The sequence below is a fragment of the Vombatus ursinus genome, unplaced genomic scaffold, assembly GCF_900497805.2.
Source record: "Vombatus ursinus unplaced genomic scaffold, bare-nosed wombat genome assembly UNPS02014786.1, whole genome shotgun sequence".
Classification (NCBI taxonomy): domain Eukaryota; kingdom Metazoa; phylum Chordata; class Mammalia; order Diprotodontia; family Vombatidae; genus Vombatus; species Vombatus ursinus.
In genome coordinates, this window is record NW_020954564.1 from 34,693,287 (window position 1) to 34,716,969 (window position 23,683).

At 41.6% G+C, this 23,683-nt stretch overlaps 1 protein-coding gene across 3 annotated transcripts in view; it reads right to left on the minus strand.

Moving 5' to 3' along the window:
• The window catches only part of LOC114047095 (AT-hook-containing transcription factor-like), a 70,460-nt gene that overhangs the window by 19,276 nt on the left and 27,501 nt on the right, over positions 1 to 23,683 (minus strand). For all 3 annotated transcript variants that reach the window (XM_027867819.1, XM_027867820.1, XM_027867821.1), the window contains 10 exons: positions 21,590 to 21,744; positions 19,761 to 19,820; positions 17,696 to 17,823; positions 14,339 to 14,555; positions 9,870 to 10,027; positions 7,416 to 7,583; positions 5,148 to 5,436; positions 2,947 to 3,053; positions 2,169 to 2,398; positions 1,672 to 1,825 (listed from right to left, as the gene is read on the minus strand). In XM_027867819.1, coding sequence (XP_027723620.1) covers positions 1,672 to 1,825; positions 2,169 to 2,398; positions 2,947 to 3,053; positions 5,148 to 5,436; positions 7,416 to 7,583; positions 9,870 to 10,027; positions 14,339 to 14,555; positions 17,696 to 17,823; positions 19,761 to 19,820; positions 21,590 to 21,744 — 1,666 coding nt within the window. The remainder of the gene's footprint in view (positions 1 to 1,671; positions 1,826 to 2,168; positions 2,399 to 2,946; positions 3,054 to 5,147; positions 5,437 to 7,415; positions 7,584 to 9,869; positions 10,028 to 14,338; positions 14,556 to 17,695; positions 17,824 to 19,760; positions 19,821 to 21,589; positions 21,745 to 23,683) is intronic.

Genomic DNA, 23,683 nt, shown 5'->3' on the forward strand with positions numbered 1-23,683 from the left:
GAACACGTGTGGGCTGGGGACAGCATTCCAGCCAATCACCACTGGCTGGGCAGGAGCTCTGGGGCAGCTCAGAGCGTCTGGCTTTTTGCTTCTCAGGGTCACTGACAGGGGAAAGGATCTGGGTCAGTCAGGGAGATAAAAGAGAATTAGGCCCCAGGTTTAGATTGGCCTGGCTTGTTAACCCTCTAATTCATGGGCTGTTGGACTCCCAGTTCATTACTCCAAGGATGGCAGCAAATGCTGCTGGGGGTGAACGCTTTAGACTCTGGGTCTCTTTGTCTAGTCGCTCCCCACACAGGAGCTCATCCTGGGAAGGATAATAATAACAGCTAGTATTTATAGAGTGCTTTAAGGTTTGCAAAGTACTTTACATATATTATCTCATTTAATCCTTACAACAACCTTGTGAGGTAGGTGCTGTTATTATCCCCATTTTACAGATGGGGAAACTGAGGCAAACAGTGGTTAAGTGACTTGCCCAGAATCACACCCAGCTAGTAAGTGTCTGAGGCAGGATTTGAACTAAGGTCGCCCTGCCTCCATGTTCAGAACTCTATCCACTGCACCACCTAGCTGCCTCTGAACGCCTCCGTTCATCTGTGAACTATATCTTTCCATGCTCTTCTGTCTTGATTCTGAGGAATTCCTAATGGTTTGTGTGTGTGTGTGTGTGTGTGCATGTGCGTTTATATGTATGTCATGGATCCCTTTGGCAATCTGGTGAAGCCTATGGACCCCCTCTCAAAAGAATGTTTTTAAATGTGTAAAATACATAAGAGTTATAAAGGAAATCAATTATATTGAAACATAATGATCAATATATTGAGGGGGAAAAAAAGTCCACAGGTCCCAAGTTAAGAATCCCTGGTAGAGAAGAAGGCACTGGAAGAGGTAACATCAGAGGCCCTTTCAGCTCTAACTTTGGGGTAGGCCCTAGGTCCAACTTTGCCTCTGTCACTTACTTCCCAGCTGTGTGACCTTAGGCAAATTACTCACCCCCTCTGAGCCTCAGTTTCCTTAGCTTCAAGATGAGGCAGTCAGAGTAGCTGGGCTCTGAGGTCTTTTCTCTGTTCAACATTCTGTGATCTATGATCTAATAAGAGGGTCTCAAGAATAGAAGGATCAACAGGTGGTTCATGGAGGAACATGTTTGTCTATCCTGATAGCTACATCCCAACAGCCCAGAGAAATGTATGCCACTCGCCAAAAGCAGATAAAATGGAAACCAACAGAACACATTTAAAACTACTGCTTATCTGAGATTTCTCAGCAGAAAGACAGTATTTGGCTAAGAACACAGCAGAGATTCTCACATAGTACGATTGGGAGAAAAAGGCAGTCAAACAACGTTTTCTTTTCCAGCCAAGGCATTCCCTCTAGGATAAGGGTAGTAACAGGGAATCTCAGTATCTGGAAAGCTGCACACCCTGAACCACTTCTCCTGAAAAATAAGAAGCATGAATTCAAGGCAGTGATGCCTAACTTTAAAAACCATTGAACTGGGACTCCTGAAATCTTCTACTCACTTCCTTGTGTGACCCTGGGCAAGGTCACTTTAGTTCTCTGGGCCTCAGTTTCCCTATCTATAAAATGGGCATCCTGGACTAGATGACCTTTAGTCACCTTGCCTGCTCTACAACTTTATCACTTAAATGGTCGAGCAGGACTCACTCTCTCACTTCCCGGGAGATGAGGTTGCTGAGTGGGTGCTGTGCTGCCTCTTGAGGAGTTTCATCAGAAGGGGTGGCAGCAGGAGACTGGTCATCTTCTCTGCCGTGGGAATGCTGTTCACGGGCCCTATCATGGCCCTCACCGTCCAAGTGAGCTGATAAGGAACAGATACCAGGAGAGACAAGAAAGGAATTGGGTAAGGTTGCAAATTAGTCTCGGGCAAGTTACTAATCTGAGAGTCAAAAAATCTGCATGCCTGTAGATTTGAGGTCACTGTTTTGGGGAAAGGACACAGATTGGGACATGCTCCATCAGATCCTCTTGAACTAATTACCAGAGGGAGCCCAGCAATGGCCCAGCCTCCAAGGACGTGGGCTACAGGGAATATATTAATTCTCTCCTCCCTACCCCCACCCCTGCCTCAGGACCTTGTAATTGGGCAGTGCTATGAAGCTAAACTGTCACCCAAAAATTTCTTACATGCCATGTCCACTCACCCATTTTTGTACCTGGTCCCATTTTGTGGTGGAAGCTTTTTGTCCACTTCTTTGGGGGAGTGATAGGCATTGGGTCCGACCTCTGGGCCTGGGCCCCTGATGTGCTGAGCCCAGAGGATACTCTGATAACAGGCTTGTCCCTTCCTGGATGGTGGGAGGATGGAGCTTGGGGTAGACATGCTGTAGATGATTGGGGTAATCTCCTCGGGTCACTGGTACCAAAAGACACACTGTGACATGAAGAAAAATGTCAGTAGGCCCACTCTTGCTTTGTGCTGAGAATGCATTATGATAGCTCATGTCCATGTGCTTTTAGCCTACATACTCTCAAGCAAAGATATCTGGTTCACATGTTCATAAGATTTAGAGCTGGAACGGGACCTTAGAGATCATCTCATACAACTCCCTCATTTTGCAAATGAATATACTTCAAGGGCCAGCCAGTCAGATGCTGTGATTTACCAAGGACACACAGCTCTCATGTGGTAGAGCTGAGAATCAAACCTGAGTTCTCAACTAAATCTAGCCCTATTTCTACCACACCACCAGGGTCTTCTTTCTTATACCCACTGTCTTTCCTCCTTCCACTGCACCCAATTTACTCTTCTGTGTTCTGTCCTAAACAATTATCCCATGGCAATTATTTACACACTCTACCACCATCCCTCTAACCAACCTACCTCCCCAACACACACAGCCCTGAGCATTCCTTAGATCAGAGGCCATCCCAAAGAGACAGGAACCATGGTAACGGAGCCAGAAGTGTGAATTGCTATACCTGGTATGGGAAAGTTGGTGCTCTGGAGTCTGGGTTAATGGAGAAATCCTGCTGGTTTCAGATCCCACAAAGCCACTGTCAGTTTCTGGGGACACTATCCGGTGATCCTGAAAAGTAACAATGGTCCCCCTTAACACTAATCATATTCTTAACCCTGCCCTGAAGAAGTTGGTCAGGAATTCCAGCCTGAACACTTCCTTGCTTGCTTTCACAGACCAGACCCCTCAACTGATACTCACAGAACCTCAAAGTTTGGACAGACTTCTGAGTTTACTTGGCTCCAATTGTGGGGAAACGGGAAATGGGGCAAAATTTTGCAGCAAGTTTCTCTGGTAAAGACGTCATTTCTCAAATATACAGAACTGAGCCAAATTTATAAAAATATAAGCCATTCCCAGTTGATAAATGGTCAAGGGATATGAACGGACAGTTTTCAGAAGAAGAAATCAAAGGTATCAATAGTCTCATGAAAAAAAATGTTCTAAATTACTATTAGATAAAGGCAAATCATAACAACTTTGAGATACCAATTCATACCTATCAGATTGGCTCATAAGACAGAAAAGGAAAATGACAAATGGAAGGGATGTGAAAAAATTTAGACACTAGTGCACTGTTGGTGGAGTTGTGAACTGGTCCAACCATTCTGGAGAACAATTTAGAACTACTCCCAAAGAGCTATAAAATTGTGCACACCCTTTGACCCAGGGATATCACTACCAGGTTCATATCCCAAAGAGACTAAAGAAAAGGGAAAAAGACCTATTCGTACAAAAATATAGCAGCTCTTTTGTGGTGGCAAAGAACTGGAAATCTAGGAGATGCCCATCAGTTGGGGAATGGCTGAACAAGTTGTGGTATATGATCATGATGGAATATTGCTGTACTATAAGAAATGAAGAGCAGGATGGTTTCAGGAAAACTTGGAAAGATTTATATGAACTGATGCAGAAGGAAGTGAGCAGAATCAGAAGAACATTGTACACAGTAACAGCAATATTACAAGGATAATCAACTGTGAAAGATTTAGCTACTTTGATCAAGATAATGATCTAAAACAATTCCAAAGGCCCATGATGAAAAATGCTATCTCCAGAGAGAGAAATGATGAACTCTGAATGAAGACTGAAGCATACTTGTAAAAAATTATTTTTGTTTTATTTTGTTTGTATTTTCTTTTGCAACATGGCTAATATGGAAATATGTTTTGCAAGTCCTCACATATTTAATCAAAATAAAATTGCTTGCCTTCTCAAGGCGGTATAGTATGGAGGGAGAGAATTTGTAACTCAAAATTTTGAAAAATGTTTGTTGAAAATGTTTTTACATGTAATTGGGAAATATTTAATAAAATAAAAATTATTTTAAAAAGAAAGGGAACATATTTCACGCCTCATTTTTAGTCCTCTTCCTGATGCTGCTCAGTATTTCATTGGCCTTTCTGGCCATGTAAGCACATGGTCTTCATTATCATCACTGTCATCATCATTAGAATGAGGGGGTCAAACTCCTTTCTAAATTTACATGTCATGAAACCATACCATTTCTACCTGTCACATCAACTCTCCCATCCCTATAGCTGGTTCCCATTTCTGAAGAGGGTGTGTGTGTGTGTGTGTGTGTGTGTGTGTGTGTGTGTGCGTGTGTGCGTGTGTGTGTGTTGGGCCAGATTTTATTTTGTGATTTTATTGGTATGAGGAATGGGCAGAAACTCCCTTTTTACCAATGTAAATCAAACTGCTCAGCAGTTTATTGTATTCTTAGAGAGGTTTCTGGGGCACCAAGAGGTGAATGTTGAACTCAAGAAAGGACAAGGGTCACCAAGCCTAAATGACCATGTCACAGCAATACATGTGCTGCATATATATCACACAAAGTTGTGAAGAAAGGTCCCTTGGTAAACCTTAAAGCTCTACAGAATTATGAATTGCTATTAATGTGATTATCATTATTATCATTCCTGTTTTACAAATGAGGGGCTGAGGATCAGAGAGGTGAAGGACTTGTCACCCAGCTTCTAAGAATCAGAGTCTGGATTCAAACCCAGGGCTCCTTCCATTGCTCTCACTATCTTCCCTGCCTCACTGTTTGGCAGACAACTTCAGAAAACAACTTGCATTGATTGCCTCCCAGGCCATAAACGGAAGCCTTTTCCCCAGAAGGCACGCCTGGATTATACATCCCCCAAACACAGTCGTTACCTTGTACTGGCTCACGTCGAAGTTTCTCGCCAGCTGGGGGGTGCTGGCCAAATGGAAAGCCTTCTGAAGGGGCAAAGAGCCCGATGCCCCACTGCCAGCCAGACTGGCGATGCTGCTCTGGTGAGAGGGTTGCTGCTTTTGTTCTGAGACTGGTGGGGTGAGCTGGGGGGCAGGTGGGGGCGGCTGAGCCACAGGACCCTGAGGAAGCCCATCCAAGTGGTGCCCACCATTCCCTGGCGATGACTGGAGATCTAGGGGCTGGGTCGATTGGGTCTGCTCCACACACTCCCTGACAAGAAATGAAAAACATGCATCAGCCTCATCCTTCCTGGGGCTCCTCAGGCCCTACTCCATTTGTCTTCCCTTGTGCTCACTCCACATCTGGGGGGCGGGGAAGGGGAGCCCCTCTCGTGGATCTAGGATCATAGATGAAGAAAAGTGCCCCAAAAAAGGCTCCAACTGAGAAGTTCCTGGTAAGGATCATGGTCTTTAGGAAAAAAATCCCTGGGCTCACATGTATATCAGGGCTACCATGGAGCTCATGAGCAAAGAATAAGATAGAGCCTTAAGGAAACATATGGCCGGAAGAGGAGGGACACAGAGGTCTCATGAGGGATAAGAGGCCAATGTAGCCCTGAAGTGTTTCCCTGGTGCCATGAAATTATTCAAAGAGGCAGCGCAAAGGCCTCTTGTTGTGTTGGGTAAACTTTCTATTTAGTATTTATGGAAATACAAGGGGCTAATTATGGGGTACCCTGCCCCTGTGGAGGGAAATCACAGATTCATTTAAGTGGTGAAGGAATCAGGATGTCAATCAATGTTGAAACTGAGCCTGTAGGGACAGCTAGGTGGTACAGTGAATAAAGCATTGGCCCTGGAGTCAGGAGGATTTGAGTTCAAATCTGGCTCAGATACATAACACTCAATAGCTGTATGACTCTGGGAAAGTCACTTAACCCCAATTGCCTCACCAAAAAAAAAAGAAAGAAAAGAAAAGAAAAGAAACTGAACCTGCTCCATTGGCAGGGCAAGCATCTCACAACAGAGTGGAGAGGCAGGTCAAGAATGAGGAGACCTGGGTTTGAGTCACAGCTCTGCCACTTAATAGCTATCCCCACTACCCCACACTCAGAGCTGTTTGCCCCTTTATCCAATAACCCCAGCCCTAACTACCTCATAATAAGGGTAATAATAATAAAAATATCATTATATAATATAAATATTACATTTATATAGGGAACACATAAGAGCCTTTATATAGCTCTTTAAGATTTGCATATCATTTTACATTTGATCTCATGACAACCTTGTGAAGAATGTGCTACCATCTCAATTTTGCATGTGAGGAAACTGAAGCACATAGAGGTTAAATGACTTGTTCAGGGTTATATAGCTAGTAAGTGGCAGGATTTGCACTCACATCTTCCCGACTCCAAATCTAGTTCTTTATGCACTAAACCACCTAGTTGCCTTTGGAAAATATAAAGCTGTGGCCCTGCAGAAGAGAAAAAAAATTGAGAAAATGCACCTCCCTCCCCTCTTTGCAGAGGTGGGACACTGTGCGTGTGGGATATTGCATATTCTGTCAGACATAATTGAGGCATTGGTTTGCTGAACTACTTTTTAATCTTTCTTTTTTTTAATTCTTAGTTACAAGGATTGGCTCACTAGGTACATGAAAAAGAGGGATATAGTTGAAAATGAAGGTGATGTCAAAACAAAAAGATATAGTAAATTTAAAAGAAAAAATATTTTAAAAAGCAATGTACAAAAGGGAGATATTACGACATCTCATTATTGGACGGATCCTCAGGAAGGACAAGGTGCTGAAATTTTTCTTGTGAAGAAAAGGAAATCTCTCTCAAAAGGAAGAGTCATGGGTTTTTTTTTTTAGTATTACAAACAACAGAAAAGTGGGGCAGGGGAAGCATTACCTTTCACTTCTTCATATTCTTCCTTCACATCTTAGCTCACGTGCCACCTCCTTCATGAAGCCTTCCCTGATCCCTCTCTCCTCAAACTACATTGTACTTATTAATCTGAGTACATGTTATATTTCCCTCTCCTCCTTACCCCCTACTTATAATTTAAGGTTTTCAAGGGCACAGACTGCTTTGTTTTTGTCTATGGATCCAAACTATATCCTTTGCACATAGTCAGTGCTTAATAAATGTTTTCTGAATTGGATTAGGGACAAACTTAACCTCCTTCATCACTGAGATGCCTGAATCTAGTAAAGATTGAATAGTCAAGGAGCAAGTGACTTACTCAAGATGGTTCGGGTGCTTCCCTTTCTCCTGTTCTGTCCTCCTTGAACTGGATTCAAAAGCATTGGGATTCCCAGCAATTGGCCCATCAACTTCCTGGGTGGAATTCTTCTCTTCTTGGTCTTCTTCCAACTTGACAGCATCAGGGAACAACTTGATACTGTGGCATCTATAATGGACCCAACAGAAGAGGTGTGACTTTGAGTACTACCATCTGCTGTCTTGAAGTGCTCTTGGCTGGGAAACATTGCAGACATGACCAAGCACTAGTACTCAAGATGGTGCACTAAATTTCTGGGGACTGACCGATGAGACACATCCTAAATCCAGTCTCCAAGCTATGAATGAGATGCTTCTTCTAAGAGGTCTTAGTGGATCCTCTTATGGATGAATCCCTAAATGACCAAATCATGACTGTCTCAGAGCAACTTTTATAAAAGCTAGAAGGGACTCTGAGAGGTCATATAGTCCACCCCCCTGCCTTCACATAGCATTATATTAACCCACCCCAGACAGATGAGACTCCATCCTAACTTTCAAAAATTCTCAGAGAAGACTCTATAACACTTATAACAGATTCTGGAGGTAAGTGCCTGTGGGACAGGGACCATTTTTGTCTTTCTTTGCTTCCCCAACTCTTAGCACAGCACTTCCTGACCCAATTCATCCCAATATTTCACTTTAATCCCTACAATTGTGGCTTAAGCATATTCACTCTAGTCCTCATATTTTGTGGAAGTGAAGAACATCTCCTCTTGGTTATCTACATCAAATCCCCTCTGCATGGATCCCAGAAAGCATTGATGGACTCAATCTTGGCTTCCCCAAAGCCATCAGAGCAAACCAAGCAGCACACCGAGCATCCTTTGGCAAAGATCCCCTAGTTCCCTTCAGCAGCTCTCCCCACTATGCACATCTTCCTCGCAGGCTCTCAAGCTCACAGATCTTGAGTTAGAAAGGACCTCAGAAACCATCTAATCCAATCCCCTCATTTTACAGAAGAGAAAACGGAGGCCTAGGGAGGCTAGGTGATTTGTCTCAGTTCACAAGATAAGAAGTGTCAAAGACAGAATTGATTTTTTCCTGTTGAACCTGTATAAATACATTTTTAAGTTGTTTAATTATTTTTGTCAATTAGCAAAAATCTACTTTCCCTCCTACCTTCTCCCTCCAGTTGGGGGTGGGGGAGGGAAGCAAAGAAAAATAAAGCTGTTGTAGACATGTATGTATAGTAGAACAAAACAAATTCCTACACTGGCTATGTCCAAAAAATATGTCTCAGTCTGCACTCTGAATCCATCACCAGAGGTGAGATGTGAACCCAGGTTATCTGACCCCAGTGAGTAGTCTTTCCTTAGTCATAATGACTAATGCACTGTACCTTCCTTTGCAGAGCAAATGATGAAACTCCAGCAGTACCGTATAGTCTGTGCCATGGTACTCTATTGCAAAGCTTTCAATCATTTTTCAGTCACGTCTGACTCTTCATGACCCCATTTGGGGTTTTCTTGGCAAAGATACTGTAGTGGTTTGCCATTTCCTTCTCCAGCTCATTTTACAGATGAGAAACAGAGGCAAACAGGGTTAAGTTACTTGCCCAGGGTCACACAACTAGTAAGTGTCTGAGGCCAGATTTGAACTCAGGAAGATGAGTCTTCCTGACTTCAGGCCTGGCACTCCATCCACTGTGCCACTACTATATAGAAAATCATCCCATTTTTATTTGTGAGGAAAATGGAGCACATGAGGCTATAGGCCAGGCCAGTGGAGTTCCCAAAAGGACTTCTCCAAACTTAAGCTTTCTCCGGTCCTCCTCCCCCACCTCCTTCCAATCCAAAAAGTCAAAAGATGCCTTCTACCACATCCCATGCATCCAAAAGAAGATGCTGCTTTGGATCTTAAAAAAACATTCCTTACTGGGTAATTATAATAACAAAGCTTGTCCCTGAAGAAAAGATAAGAAAATGCATCTCTTTCCCTCATTTGCAGAAGTGGGGGACTATGGGTGTAGAACATCATATGAACTGTTAGATGTTAATGTGTTGGTTAGTTTTGTTGACCTGCCTATTCTTCCCTTTCTTTTTCTTTTTTCAAATCCGGCCTCAGATACTTGACACCTACTAGCTGTATGACCCTGGGCAAGACACCTAACCCCATTGTCTAGCCCAAAACAAAAAAAAAAGAATATTTTCAGTATGGAGCTGGGTTTACCACCTCAGCATATACCATTCCACCAAACTGAACTTCTCCGTAACTAAGTATTATCAAGTATTAAGTATATTCAAGGTTTTGATGAGTTTTTCCTAACAGTTTCCCAGGTCTTTCTGTGGATTCCCCACCTTGTTTGGACACAAAGTGGGTTGGAAGGTCTGGGGATGGGGATTGGATAGAGCCAGGAGGGCTGGGGAGTTCCCATAAGTGGATGGGACCCTCTGACCGTCCCCTTGACACTTACCGGGCCATAAGGCTCTGGAAATCCTGCTCCATTTGGAGCTGCTTGTACTGAAGTGGCTGGGGCAATACGGGGCTCTCATTTTCTACCTCGCTGCTGGCAGAGCTCACTTCTGTATGCTCTCCAGACAGAAAAGTGTGGCCGTTCTGGAGAGCTGGGGTCTGTAGGAAAGAGAGGTAAGGAGTCAGAGAGAGTCCAATTAGCCCCAGAGCTTTGGACAAAACAACCGAGGGAGATAACTCTTCCATCCTCACCAGGAAACTTCACTTGTGCAACCTAGGTTATACTTATCCTAATCTTGTGAATGGGCAGCTAAGTGGCACAGTGGATAGACCACCAGACCTGGAGTCAGGAAGACCTGAGTTCAAATGTGACCTCAGATAACTTCCTAGCTGTGTGACCCTGCGCAGGTCGCCTAACCCTGTTTGCCTCAGTTTCCTCATCTGTAAAGTGAGCTGGAGAAGGAAATGGAAAACCACTCTAGTATCTTTGCCAAGAAAATCCCAAATGAGGCCATGAAGAGTCAGACATAACTGAAACAGCAACAACAAGCTAAAGAAGACATATTCTTTTTTTAAAAGGTGGGGAGGACCCATGGCTCCCTTATCTAGTACTTCTGAAATTGATTTATAGGACTTCACATTTATCCTTAGTGAATTTCATCTTCTTAGATTTGATCTATTGCTCTAGCCTTTTGAGATCTTTTGGGATCATGATTCTATCACCCATTGTGTTGGCTTTTCAGATCTGAAGGTGACACAAAACTGGGTGGGCTAGCTACCTATGTAGCTACATGGTGCAGTGGGTAGACCACTGGTCTTGGAGTCAGGAAGACTTGAATTCAAATCTGACCTCAGATACTTATCTGATCCTAGGCAAGTCACCTAACTTGTCTGCCTCAGTTTCCTCAAATGTAAAATGGGGCTAATAATAGCACCTACCTTCCAGGGTTAGTGTGAAGATAAAATGTGATAATACTTGTAAAGTGCTTTAAAATGCTATGTAAATGCCAGCTATTATTTTCTGAAGCCATACATTTTTTTAAATGTTAAACATCATGGGACAAAGGGCATGTCCCTAGAATACTCCACTAGAGACCTCCTTCCAAGTTGACATCAAGCCTTTAAGAACTCTAAGAGGTATATTATCCACATCCAGAGAAAGAACTGATAGAGTCTTAATGCAGATCAAAGCATACCATTTTTACTTTATTTTTTTCATGGTTTTCTCCTTTTGGTCTGTTTCTTCTTTTACAACATGACTAATATGGAAATATGTTTTACATGATTGTACATATATACCCTATATCAAATTGCTAGCCATTTTAGGGAGGGGGTAAGAAAAAGAGGGAGGGAGAAAAATTTGGAATTCAAGAATTTTTTAAATGAATGTTAAAAATTATCTTTACATGTAATTGGAAAAAATAAAATGCTATTTTTAAAAATGAATTCTGAGAGGCAGCATGACACAGTGGATATGGTGTAGGTACTGAATAAGAAAGACCTGGGTTCAAATCCTAACTCTGACCCTTGTTGCAGGACTACAAACAAGTCACTTAACCTCAGTTTCCTCATCTGTAAAATGGGGATAATACCTATTTGTATCTACTCTTCAAGTTCGTTGTGAGGCTCAAATAAAAGAATATATGCAAAGTACTATGCCAACCTTAATATGTTAGGTAAATGTCAGCTGGTTTTTATTCCTCATTTGAACCTTTGAGTGAATAGGTGTAAGGAAACTCCTATCAATGAAAATCAGCAACTAATCTACAATGCATAGTCTTGGAAAGTTGTTTGGGGCATAGAGAGGAAAGTGGCTTGCTTAGGGTCACATGATCAGCATGTGGAAGAAACAAGACTTGAACACAGGTCTTCCTACCCCCAAGACTGGCTCTCTATCAATGATACCATACAACCTATGAACACAGTTATATGAAAAAAGATGGCGAGTCTTTGGGTACAGTAATTGAACTGGCACCAACTCTACCTATCTGGGTCATTGTTGAGCCATCTCTCTCTCTCCTATCCATGGGATGGTGTGACAGATAAGCACAAGAAGAGCACAAAAGCATAGTAAGAGATACACTTTCACCCCTCTTTGTCTTTGCCCATTCTGCTCCCTGTGCCTGAAATATACTTCCTTCTCGTCTTTGTCCACTAAAGCTCTGATCAAATGCAGCCTCCCCCAGAAAGTCATCTCCGTTCCTCCCCTGTGCAAAATGACCTTCCCCACTGAACCCAGAGTCAGGAAGACCTGAGTTCAAATCTGGACTCAGATATCTGAGTCTGAATCTAGCAGTACGACCCTAAGCAAGTCACTTAACTTCTGTTTGCCTCAGTTCTTTAACCATAAAGTGGGGAACACTTAGCGTTGCAGGGTTGTTATAAGAATCAAATGAGATAGCACAGTACCTGGCCCATAGTAGGCACAATATAATGCTAATTCTCTTCCCTTCCCTTCCTCCCATCAGACCTTAGTCTATGGTTTTGAAACCCACTGGCACCTATTGCAAGATACTACATATTACATACTTATCCATGTCTCTGTCTTTTAACAATAACTTAATTTTCCACAGCCCTTCAGAGTGTACAAAGGGCTTTCCATAAAATAGCTGTACAAAGTAGGAAATACGAATAGTGTTTTCATTTTATAGATGAGAAAACTAAAGCTAAGAGACATTAAGTGACTTGCTCAGGGTCACCAAACTAGCAAATACTGAAACTGGAATTTTAGCCCACTGACCTTAACCCCAGTGCTCTACCCCCTCACAATTAGTCAACAAGCATTAAACAGTGCCAGGCACAGCGCTAAGCATTGTTGTTGTTCAGCTGTTTCAGTTGTGTCTGACTATTGATGACCCTACTTGGGGTTTTCTTGGCAAAGATATTGGAGTGGTTTGCCATTTCCTTCTCCAGTTCATTTTACAGATGAGGAAACTGAAGCTAACAGGGTTAAATGGCTTGCCCAGGATCACACAGCTAGTAAGTATCTGAGGCCAAATTTGAACTCAAGTCTTCCTGACTTCAGGGCCAGTGCTCTCTCCACTAGCAGAAATAGTCCATGCCTTCATGAAGTTCACATTCTAATCGGGAAGGAACCAAGTGAATAATTAAGTGAATAAAGAAAGATACGCACAGAGCAGAGGAAGGGAATCTCATAGAGGAAGGTAACAGCAATGGGAGAAAGGCCTCTGCAGAAAGCAGGATTTGAGCTGAGCCTTGAAGGAAGCCAGAGAACCTAAGAGCCAGAAATGAGGAAAGAGATTATTCCAGGCATGGGGACAATCAGGGCAAAGGGACAGAGATGGGAGATGGAGTGTGGTATGGGAGGAAGAGCATAATGTATAATTTCCCTGAGGGCAGGGACTAGTTAGCACCATCACCCTAACCCCCACCAGCAGCACCCAGGACTCAGCAGATCTTGCAAGATCAACACCCATAGATGCATGCTTTTGATTTTCAGTACCCTACAAGGTAAAATGTAGGCAGCACAGTAGATAGAGCACCAGGCCTGGAGCCAGAAAGAATCCTCTTCATGAGTTCAAATATCTCAGACACTTAGTTGTGTGACCCTAGGCAAGTCACTTAATCCCTTTTGCCTCAGTTTCCTCATACGCAAAATGAGCTGGAGAATGAAATGACACACCACTCCAGTATCTTTGCCAAGAAAACCCCAAATGGGATCATGAAGAGTTGGACATGGCTTAAATGACTGAACAAAAGAAGGTAAAATACCACCTTGCAACGGTTTCCCGGAAGAAATGACACTGTTGGGTTGGAGCCTCAAATAATACTGAGCAATCCAACTAAATCTTTAGAAAACATATTTGCCTGTAAAATGTCAGGACTACAAAGTCTGTCTTAGCTTTACTTCTCACTCCTTGCTTCATTAACCCTCCCTCCCCACCCCTCTTTCTCTCTCTCTCTCTGCCTCTCTCTCCATCCCTGTCTATGTCTCTGTCTATCTGTCTCTGTCTGTCTCTCTGTCCCTGTCTCTCTCTCCCCATTGCCACCACCCCCAGCTAGGCCCTCATTATTAGTCCACTAGTTCACTAGGACAACTGTAACAGCTTTCTAAATTGTCTTCCCTCCTCTGATCTCTTTCCCTTCTAGTCTATCCTTCAGACTGCTGCCAGAATAAATTTCCTTAGGCACATACTTGGACATATCATTCCTCTTATTAAAAATCTTCAGAACCTCCTAATTGCTTTCAGATTCTTTGATCAGCATTCAAGGCCCTCTGAAATCTGGCTCCATGAGAAGTGCTTGGTAAATGTCTTTTTCATTCTATTGCATTCCCCCCTTGGCTAGTCCAAGAGAACCCAAGCATGACTTAACAGTAAACACTGAGTCAGACTCAAACAGATTCTCATGAAGATCTAGCACACAAAAAAAGAAACAAGAAGTCTAATGTAATTCATTCGCCACTGGGCTCAACGACTGCCTTCCTCCTGTAATGGAGAAAAGAGTTACCTCAGGGTAGGGGGTGCAGACAGCAGGCATAGGGGCGTGAGCTGATAGAGCAGGAGACAGAGTTGGCAGGTCTGATACAGGTGAAGCTGCTGAGCTGCCGCGGGACTTTTCTTCTGGAGGGGTCCTCAGAGACAGCTGGTCAGGTCTTAAGTCATCTATCTCATCCATCAGCTCCTCGAGGCGCATTCCTAGCCGAAATATCTCTCCTTCCACTTCCCTGAAACAGGTCAAATTATGGTTATGTAGAAGAATGAAATCAGAAAGAGAGACAGAGACAAAGACAGAAACAGAGACACAGAGAGAGACAGAAAGAGAGAGGAGACTGTTACATTCTGAAAGGGGAAGGAGATGCACTAGCTCAGGATTTTTTTCCCAATGCATTGTAGGAAATTCCCTAGACTACTGCAGAGTCAGAGATAACATGACTACTGGATAAAAAGCTAGCCTCAAACTTAGGAAAACCTGGATTCAAGTCCCCACCTTTGACACAGGATCCTGGGCAAGTCATTTAATCTTAACCTCTCAGTGTCCCAGGCTATCCTCTTAAGACTGTAAGTGATAGAGAAGGTTTTGTATTGGTAGAGGGAGGAAGCTGATGAAATCACAGGCCCAATCCAAAACAAAACAAAAAAGAACAACCTATACGGTAGACTCACCCCTGTAGAAAGAGAGACCTTGGGTTAGATGCCTCTTAGAATGTATAAATCATAAAATCTATACTTAGAAGAAAACTTAGTCTGACCTCATTTTACACATGAGGAGAGTGAGACCCAGAGAAAGGAGAATGACTTGGCCCAAAGTCACAATGTAAATAAGTAGCAGGATGATCCCAAATTCAGTGCTCCTTACATGACGCTATACTGGCTCCACTTAACAAGGGGAGAAAAATCCTAGACATAGAAACATGAAGATTGGCCCACCAGAAGAATAGAGATCTAATGGTCAGAAAGCAAATAAGCTAAGAAAACCCAGAGCCTCTGAGGGCCTAGGCTGGCAAGAAGCTGGGAGGCCAGGGCGCAGTGACTCCTTCCCAACAGGGACCCATCAGAATCCACTGCTTCTATTTGTAAGTTTTCATATATGTAACCAGAAAAGCAGACCCTCATTGGCTTTGGTTCCAGGCTGTTCATCGGGCTGCCTAACTCTCTGTTTTAAGTGTTCCAGCCCAAGTAGCAAAAATCTACCTGTATCCTCACCAGCTAATCTGCAAGAGCAGAGGTGTTTTATGTTCACTGACACAGAACCTCAGACAGACAACAGCAGGGCTACAAGGTGTGTATTGGACACATCTCTTTCCATGTAGTTTCTCTGAATCCTTCATATGAGCTCAATTAATACTATCTCTAGTTTCAGTCAGGGGTTTTCTGGAGCCAAATACCACTGGCTCACTATCAGGGCCTGATGCAGAGGTTTCCCAAGTGGATGACAGCACCCCCTGGGGGGTGAGGGAATGATCCAGGGAGGCAGGTTTTTTTTTTAGAAATGACAAAAATTTTTTAAAAAAAGTTAAAGGGTTAAAGAAAGTAGATTTCGGGGGGGGGGGCACTGAGTAATTTTTTAAAGGGGGTTGGTAGGCCAAATAAGTTTGGGAACTCATTTGAACAATGCAGATTAAACTTAAAAAGTGTGTCATGTGTACTTTTTTTTCAGAGATCCAGTTGTTAAACATTTACCAGCACACTCCTAATTAGAGGGTTCTCTAGGTCAGTAAGGGTACAGTTTCTCTTGTTTTACCATGGGTATTGCTAACAAGAAAAAAAAACCATCATAAAATCTTAGAGTTAGAAAGGAACCCCACCTCCCCCACACATGTTCAAATAAACTCCAATGGCTCCCTATTACTTCCAGTATCAAATAAAACCCTCTGTTTGCAATTTAAAGTTCTTCCCATCTACCTCTTTCCTACCATTCCAGTCCCTATACTTCACTCCCTTTGACGAATTCTGTGACCCAACAACACCAGACCTACTTTCTGTCCCTCACACAGGACAGTCCATCTTCCATCTCTGTCCATTTTCCTAGAATGTCCCCCATTCTTGGAATACACAATCTCAACCTCCTAGGCTTCTTTCAAGACCCAGTTCGAATTCCATGTTCTGGAGGAGGCTTTTCCCCCAGTTAACCTCTCCCAGGTGTTGGTCCCTTCCTCTCTGAGACTACCCTCCATCTGCTGTTTCAGTATATTTTGTATGTCACTAAGTATTTACATGTTGTCTTTCTCATTAGAATGTGAGAGGGAGGGATTATTTTGTGGTTCTTTGTATCCTTACTGCTCAGCAGTGGCATATGGTACTTAATAGAACTTAATAATGCTTGTTGACTTGAAAATTGAGGCTCAGCAAGTTGGTGGTATATGATTGTGATGGAATACTGCTGTGCTATATAAGAAATGACCAACAGGATGATTTCAGAAAAACCTGGAAAGACTTACATGAACTGATGCAGAGTGAAATGAGCAGAAGCAGGAGAACATTGTACATACTAATTGTTTATAACAACTGCGAATGACTTAGCTATTCTGAAGGACAATTCTGAAGGACTTAAGATGAAAAATGCTGTCCACAACCAGAGAAAGAACTGATGGAGTCTATAGATTGGAGCGTATTTTTGTTTTTACTTTATTTTTCTTGGGTTTTTTAGGAGGAGGGAAGTGTTTTCTTTCACGACATGACTAATATGGAAATATGTTTTATATGACTGTACCTGTATAACTTATATCAAATTGCTTGTTTTTTCAATGAGGTGGGAAGAGGCAGGGACAAAATATGAACTCAAAATTTTTTAAAAAATGAATGTTAAAATTGTTTTTACATGTAATTGGGGAAAAAACAAAACATTTTTTTAAGGAAGAAAAGGAGGCCCAGGGAGTGGAAGTTAAATGACTTGACCAAGTCACATAGGTAATAATCATGAGAGGCAGAATTTGAACTCAGAGCCTCTAACACTGATACTGGTTGCAGACTCATTTAACCCTTCAGTGCTCCACTTACATCGTCCTCCTGACAAGCTCCTCATACTGATGAAATTATAGGCCAAGTACTTATCCCCATTAGCTCATTTTACTTATTAATACTGAGTCATATAATCTTAATGTATAAAATACTTCAAAAGGATGAAACTGTATCACTTTTTAAATATTCCACAAATTGGATTTTCTACTAAATGGATCAGGCTTCCTGTGCCACTTACTCTCCACGTTACCAACGCCCTCCCAGTTGATTATTCTGAATCACTGAAGATTAACCACCATTTCCCTGCAACATAATTCCAAGAACTTTGGGGGCAATTTCAGGGATAAAACCCTGGCCATGCAGATGTCATCCTTTAAGGCGATGGGTTCCCTTTCCTAACACATACCTGTTAGGATCAAATTTACCAGGAGGCACCTCAGATGCCTGGAGCTGTTGCACACGTCTGTGCTCTCCTCGTGCCCAGAGAAAGGATTTCTCTAAAGCATCCTGTTCTTCCTTCAGCCTCCAAAACCGCTGTAATAAAAAGAACATAGAGAGGTATGAGCTTCCAGAGGCCATGGGAGCCCACAGAGTCACAGGTGAGTAGTATATGTCCCAGCAGTTAACACAGAGCTTAATATCCCCATGATATTAATTCAGGGATCGGCAACTTATAACAGCACAGGAGAGTGGATTAGTTTCTAGCTTTGGAGCCTGGGACACCTGGGTTCAAATCCCATGTCTGATAGCTGGATTAATTTCATATTTCTCCCCATCATTCATTACACATTCTCCCTGCATTGTATTATTATTATATGTTACATATTATAATTACTACATTATATACATTATACTATTCTCCACAAACCAGTTTCCATTTCTAATCTCTCTGCTCTAGCACAGGCTGTCCCCCAGGCCTGTAACACACTCCCTCCAACTTGAAAATTCCTTGACTTCTTTCAAGGATCTGTTCAAGTGCTACCTTTTATACTACGCCTTCCCTGATTCCCCCAGTTTAAGTTACTCTGTATGTGTATTTTATATTTACTTCTCCATGTGCACGTAAGTCTCCTTACAGCCCTCTGCCCACAATGAGATTGTAAACTACCTAAAGGTAAGAACTCTTTAGTTTTTGCCTTAGTATTCCCAACACCTACCACATAGTGTTTGTAACATAGTAGGCATTTAATAAATTCATGTTAAATTTAATTGAGGCTGTTATTATTACCAAAAGTTAGAAAAAAAGGCCAGAACATGACATTACTAATCCTATTCTTAGTTTCTTTGATAAAATACCAGCCAAGCCAGTCAAATGCCAGCTAGCTAGCAATCCTGAATGCAAATCAATTTTTAGTAGTATGAAGGCTAGTTATAGATGTCTCCATGCACCCAGTTGGATTTTCCAAGTTGGCACAAATGAGTCTAGCTCCTTTATGAGGGTCAGTATGTTCATACTCCCTAGCACTCCCACTCAGCACAGGCTCCCTCTTAAAACCCGAGATTTGGAGCTATTTCCCCCTCTGTCCACCTCTTTTAATCCTCATCCTCATTTTCTGGAACCAGGAACTGAGAACTTTTGGTTCCCACTTCTGAAAGGTTGCAACTCCATGGCTTGAAGCCAGTCATGATGCAGCTTAGGACATAGGAGGAGGGAACATGCGCAACTACAGAACAGTCTGATGCTATATAACTAGAAGATGACTTGGGCACTTAACTGCTTCCTGCTGTTGTGGTCCTCAAAGCCTTGGCAAGTAGGCTGGCTCTCTGGCCTTTGCTTTCCTGATTTTGACTCTTACCTGGCCACTGACTTATGAAGATACACACACACACACACACGAATATATACTTATAGTTTGTATATATATTTACATATATGGTCAATGACTTATAATTATTTATATATTTATATTTAATATAATTGATGTACATATAGATATATTTATATAGAAATATAAATATATATAACACATACATAAATGCAATTTTATATCTACATTATATGTATAATTTACATATAAATATAATTATATATAACTGATATATTTATAGTGAAATATATTTATATTTATTTTAGTTATGATAATTTTTTATTTATAATATTTCTATTGTTTTTGTTTGTGATGTTTCTATTGTTTATTTATTGATATTTTATATCATTTTGTTGATTTGTTAATTTATCTATTATATGCATTTGTTAATATGTAAATACTGATAAACATAAGTATATCATATGTCTGATATATGAATTTATATAAATTGGTATATAAGTTATATTATATATAAATTATATCTAAATATAAAATTATATTTATATATTATTATAATAAACTGGAGGGGCAGGGGTAAGGTAAAGTCTAATTACAAGTATAATAATAACAATAAATACACATATAAGACACATGTAAATACACATATATAACTCAGATTATATAGAAAAATCCTGAAGTGAAAAGAGCAGTAGCTAGTGGTACCTTGAGCTGATCCTGAGGTGGCAACGTTCCTTCTTGGACCAGTCCTTCAAAAGATTCCACCTGGATTAAGGAAAAAATCACGTGCATCATTAGCTAATAGCTCTCGAAGATTACTCAGGGTGACAGCCTTGACCTCATCCTTTTCAAACGTTGGTTCTTAACCTCAGGGCCTTGTGCACATTGTATGTTCAGAGCAGGTCCAGTTTCCTGACTCTGTTGCCTTGTGTCTGTCCTCGTGTGATTGGGAAGCAAGCTGCTATTGGGGGTGGGGGGCACAGAAGGAATTCCCCTGGGCCTTTCTCAGGCAACTAAAGACAGCTCAGTGGTTGTGTAGGGATCCTTTTTGAACCAAATTGAGTTTATTGTCATGTCTCTATGAAGGTTTTGGTGCCCTGGGGATCCTCTGGGTGAGTTCCACAAAACCTCTAGGTCTCTGTTAATTCTGATCACTTGATTTTGTTTGTGGTGCATTGGAAAGAGCCTTAGATTTGTAGCCAAAAGATCTGAATGAAAAGCCTAGCTCTACTGCTAACTTCTTGTGAGACCTTAGGCAAGGCATGGCACCTCTGACAGTTTCCTTTTCCGTAAAATGAGGGGCTTAGACTACATCATCTCTAAGGTCCTTTCCAGCTCTAAAATCCTATGATACTATACTTTTTGAAAGATAAGTTCTTTGATGGAATAAACCATAAGTTTGATTTTCAGGAACAAAAAGAAGCTAGAATATTTTAAAAACCCCAGGTCTGTGAGCCAAGAGCCTGCTCCAGCTCTACAATTATCTGTGTGACCTTCAACAAGCCACTTCATTTCTTTTGGACTCAGTTTTCCTATCTGTCAAATTAGATGATAGAATCAACCGATCTCTGAGATTCCTCTTAATATTCTATAATTCTATAGAATTTTTACATCTTAACTAGATCTTATTTTATTAAATATTTTTACATTTACATATTAATTTTGTCATAAGTTTTATGAATGACTCTTGTTTTTAAGTGACAGTCACTTCTGGATCTAGCTTCCCTGTTCCCCAACCCTAAAATTACACACTTTGTTGCAATACAGAAAAAACAGTTAAGCAGAAAAAGAAAAAAACACACCAACCATGTCTGATAATGTAGGCAAAATTCTGCCCCTACATGAAATCCCCCACCTTTCAGTTATTACAATTTCTCAGAGTTCAGATCACTTTTCATATTCTTTAGTATGTTTATTTATGTTCATTTAACCTAGAGGAGAGAAAACTGATGGGAAATTTTATGATGGCATGTAAAAATTACATGGGACTCTGAGAATGGATGATGAGTTACTCTTCCCCATCTCCAATGAGACCCAAACAAGAAGAGGTGAGCTTGGATGACAACATGAAGACTTAGATTCAGGAGTGTACTAGAGCCAGCTCTAACCTGTTTACGAGACTGTTGAATTTTCACTGTGAGTGTTTTTATCTCAGAAATTGGCATTCGCTACAAATCAGGATTTGATTCATTGTTTTGTCAACTATCCAGACTTAAGTGTTAACAATGCAGATTAAACATAAAGTGTATTTGCATACATTTCCCCTTGGTTTTTAAACATTTACCAAGTGCACCCCTTTTCAGATTAGATATAAGAAAGAAATTCCAGATATCAAGAGCTTTTTAAACGTCCTAGTCAGTAATCCCTCCTTCTGTGGGTTCCCTCTTTCTGAGATGGTTGGGATCTAGCCCTTCACAGGGGAAGGGGAGGAAATGGCGTCTGGAAGTTCTCAAACTTGAACATTTCTGCCTTTACTTTTGTTTTAAGCTCCTTTGTCCTTTCTGCACACACTACATAGCTAGGACTTGGCTCACCTGTGCTAGGAACCTGACCACCTCGTTGGCCAGTGTCTGGGTCAGACGATCTCCCAGGGACGGCCCTAGCGTGGAGGTGCCACTGCCTTCTGTCAGTGGGCCAGGGTATGCGACAGCTGGGGATGGATTCAGATCACCTCGAGTTGCTGATAGTTCTGGAATACATTGATGTTGAGAGTCAAGTTAGACTGAAGGATGGAGTCTAACAGTGGCCCTTTACAGGGCAGAAACACAAACCAAAAGGCCCAAGAGGCCCAGAACCTCCACAAGACCCCACTGGCTACTTGAAGCAGGAATGGGGGCTATGGGAAGTGTCCTGTTCGCCCTCTGTTCCCAAAGGCCAATAGTCACGGAAAATCCGAGGGACCTTAAAGCCCAGTACCCAACAGGTTTTTAAGTTCCAGGGTCCAATGGACCTCAGCTATTCTTATCAATGCCATTGGACTGGTCATATTAGAAACTTACAACGATAACACACATAAAAACATAAAACAGACTTTAGTCCTATGTAATGATGGTGGTGGAATGATAGAAAAGGAAATTAGGTGATGAAGCAGAAAAGCAGTGGGGCTGGAGACAGAAAGACCCAAATTCAGGTCTAGCCTCAGACACTTATTAGCTGTATGATGTTGGGCAAGTCATTTAACCTTTATCTGTCTCAGTTTCCTCAGCTATAAAATAGGGATAATAATTGCATCTACCTCCTAGGGCTGTTGTGAGGATCAAATGAGATAATATTTGTAAAAGTGCCTGGCATATAGTAGGCACTATATAAATGGTAGCTATTATTATTACTATCATTATAAGAGTGCTAAGAAGCATAGTTTTCAGTTCCTTTAAGAAGCATTTTCTTAACTTTTGGTACTCTAAATGTCAGATTTCTGTCCAATGACAAACAAGGTGATAGAGTTCCTTAAAAATATGACTCATATGTCTATGTATTTTAAGGATTACAAAGTGCCTTCCTCCCAACAACCCCTAGACCTAGTACCTATAGTTATTTTACCCATTTTATAGATGTGGTAACTGGGACTGAGGGCAATCAAATGACTTGTCTAGTGTCACATAGGTAGTAAGTGTTGGAGCTAGAAATCAAACTAAAGTCTCTTTGAACTGCAAATGCCAGGTCCCAATACCAAACTGTAGAGCACTATACTAGGCACCTGGGAAAAGGGTCAGAGCCAAGGATTCAGAGAAATCAACACCATCCCACCCATCAGGGACCTTCTATTTTAGAAGACCTTTCCCAGGTGGATGCGTCCTGTATGCAAATAATTACAATGCAATTGGTGAGCAAATTACAATGCAGCAAACTCCAAACAGAATATGAAAGTCCATGAAAAAAGAAATAGGTTCCCCTTCATTTTCATGGGTTTCCTTTCATTGGAAGCCTTCAAGCAAAAGCTAGATAACTGTTTGTCAGGTATATTGCATGGGGGAGTCTTATTTTGTTATGAGTTGAACAAGATGGCTTCTGAAGTCTTCTGACTCTGAGATTCTGTGAGGAGGAGGGCTTATTATGAAGTTAATATGAGATTTCATTGACTAAGTTAATAATAATAATAATAATAAACAGTAATAATGGCTAGCATTTATATAACACTTTAAGGTTTGCAAAACACTTTACAAATATCTCATTTATCCTCCCAACAATTCTGGGAGGTAGGTGCTATTAATATACCTGTTTTACAGTTGAGGAAACTGAGGCAGACAGCAGTTAAATGACTTCCCAGGGTCACACAGCTAGTGTGACACAGTCTGAGGCCGAATTTGAACTCAGATCTTCCTTACTCCAGGCCTGGCACTCTATCCACTGTGCCACCCAGCTTCTCCAGAGGAATTACAGGGAGTTATAAATGGAAGACTTTGGTTTGAATTGGTGTAACCATGGGCAAGTTACTTTCCATATCTGGGCCTCAGTTTCTTTTTCTGTTAAATGATGGACCTGGAAAAAATAATCTCTCTTAGGTCCTTCAAGTTCTAAGTTCTAGGAACCTCTTAGCGGCAGGAAAGTAATTGTAATGATATGTCACCAAGTATGAGCAGGGTCTTTGAGACTTCGGGGCCTCTTTCCTATTTTTGTGTGCCTTTAGC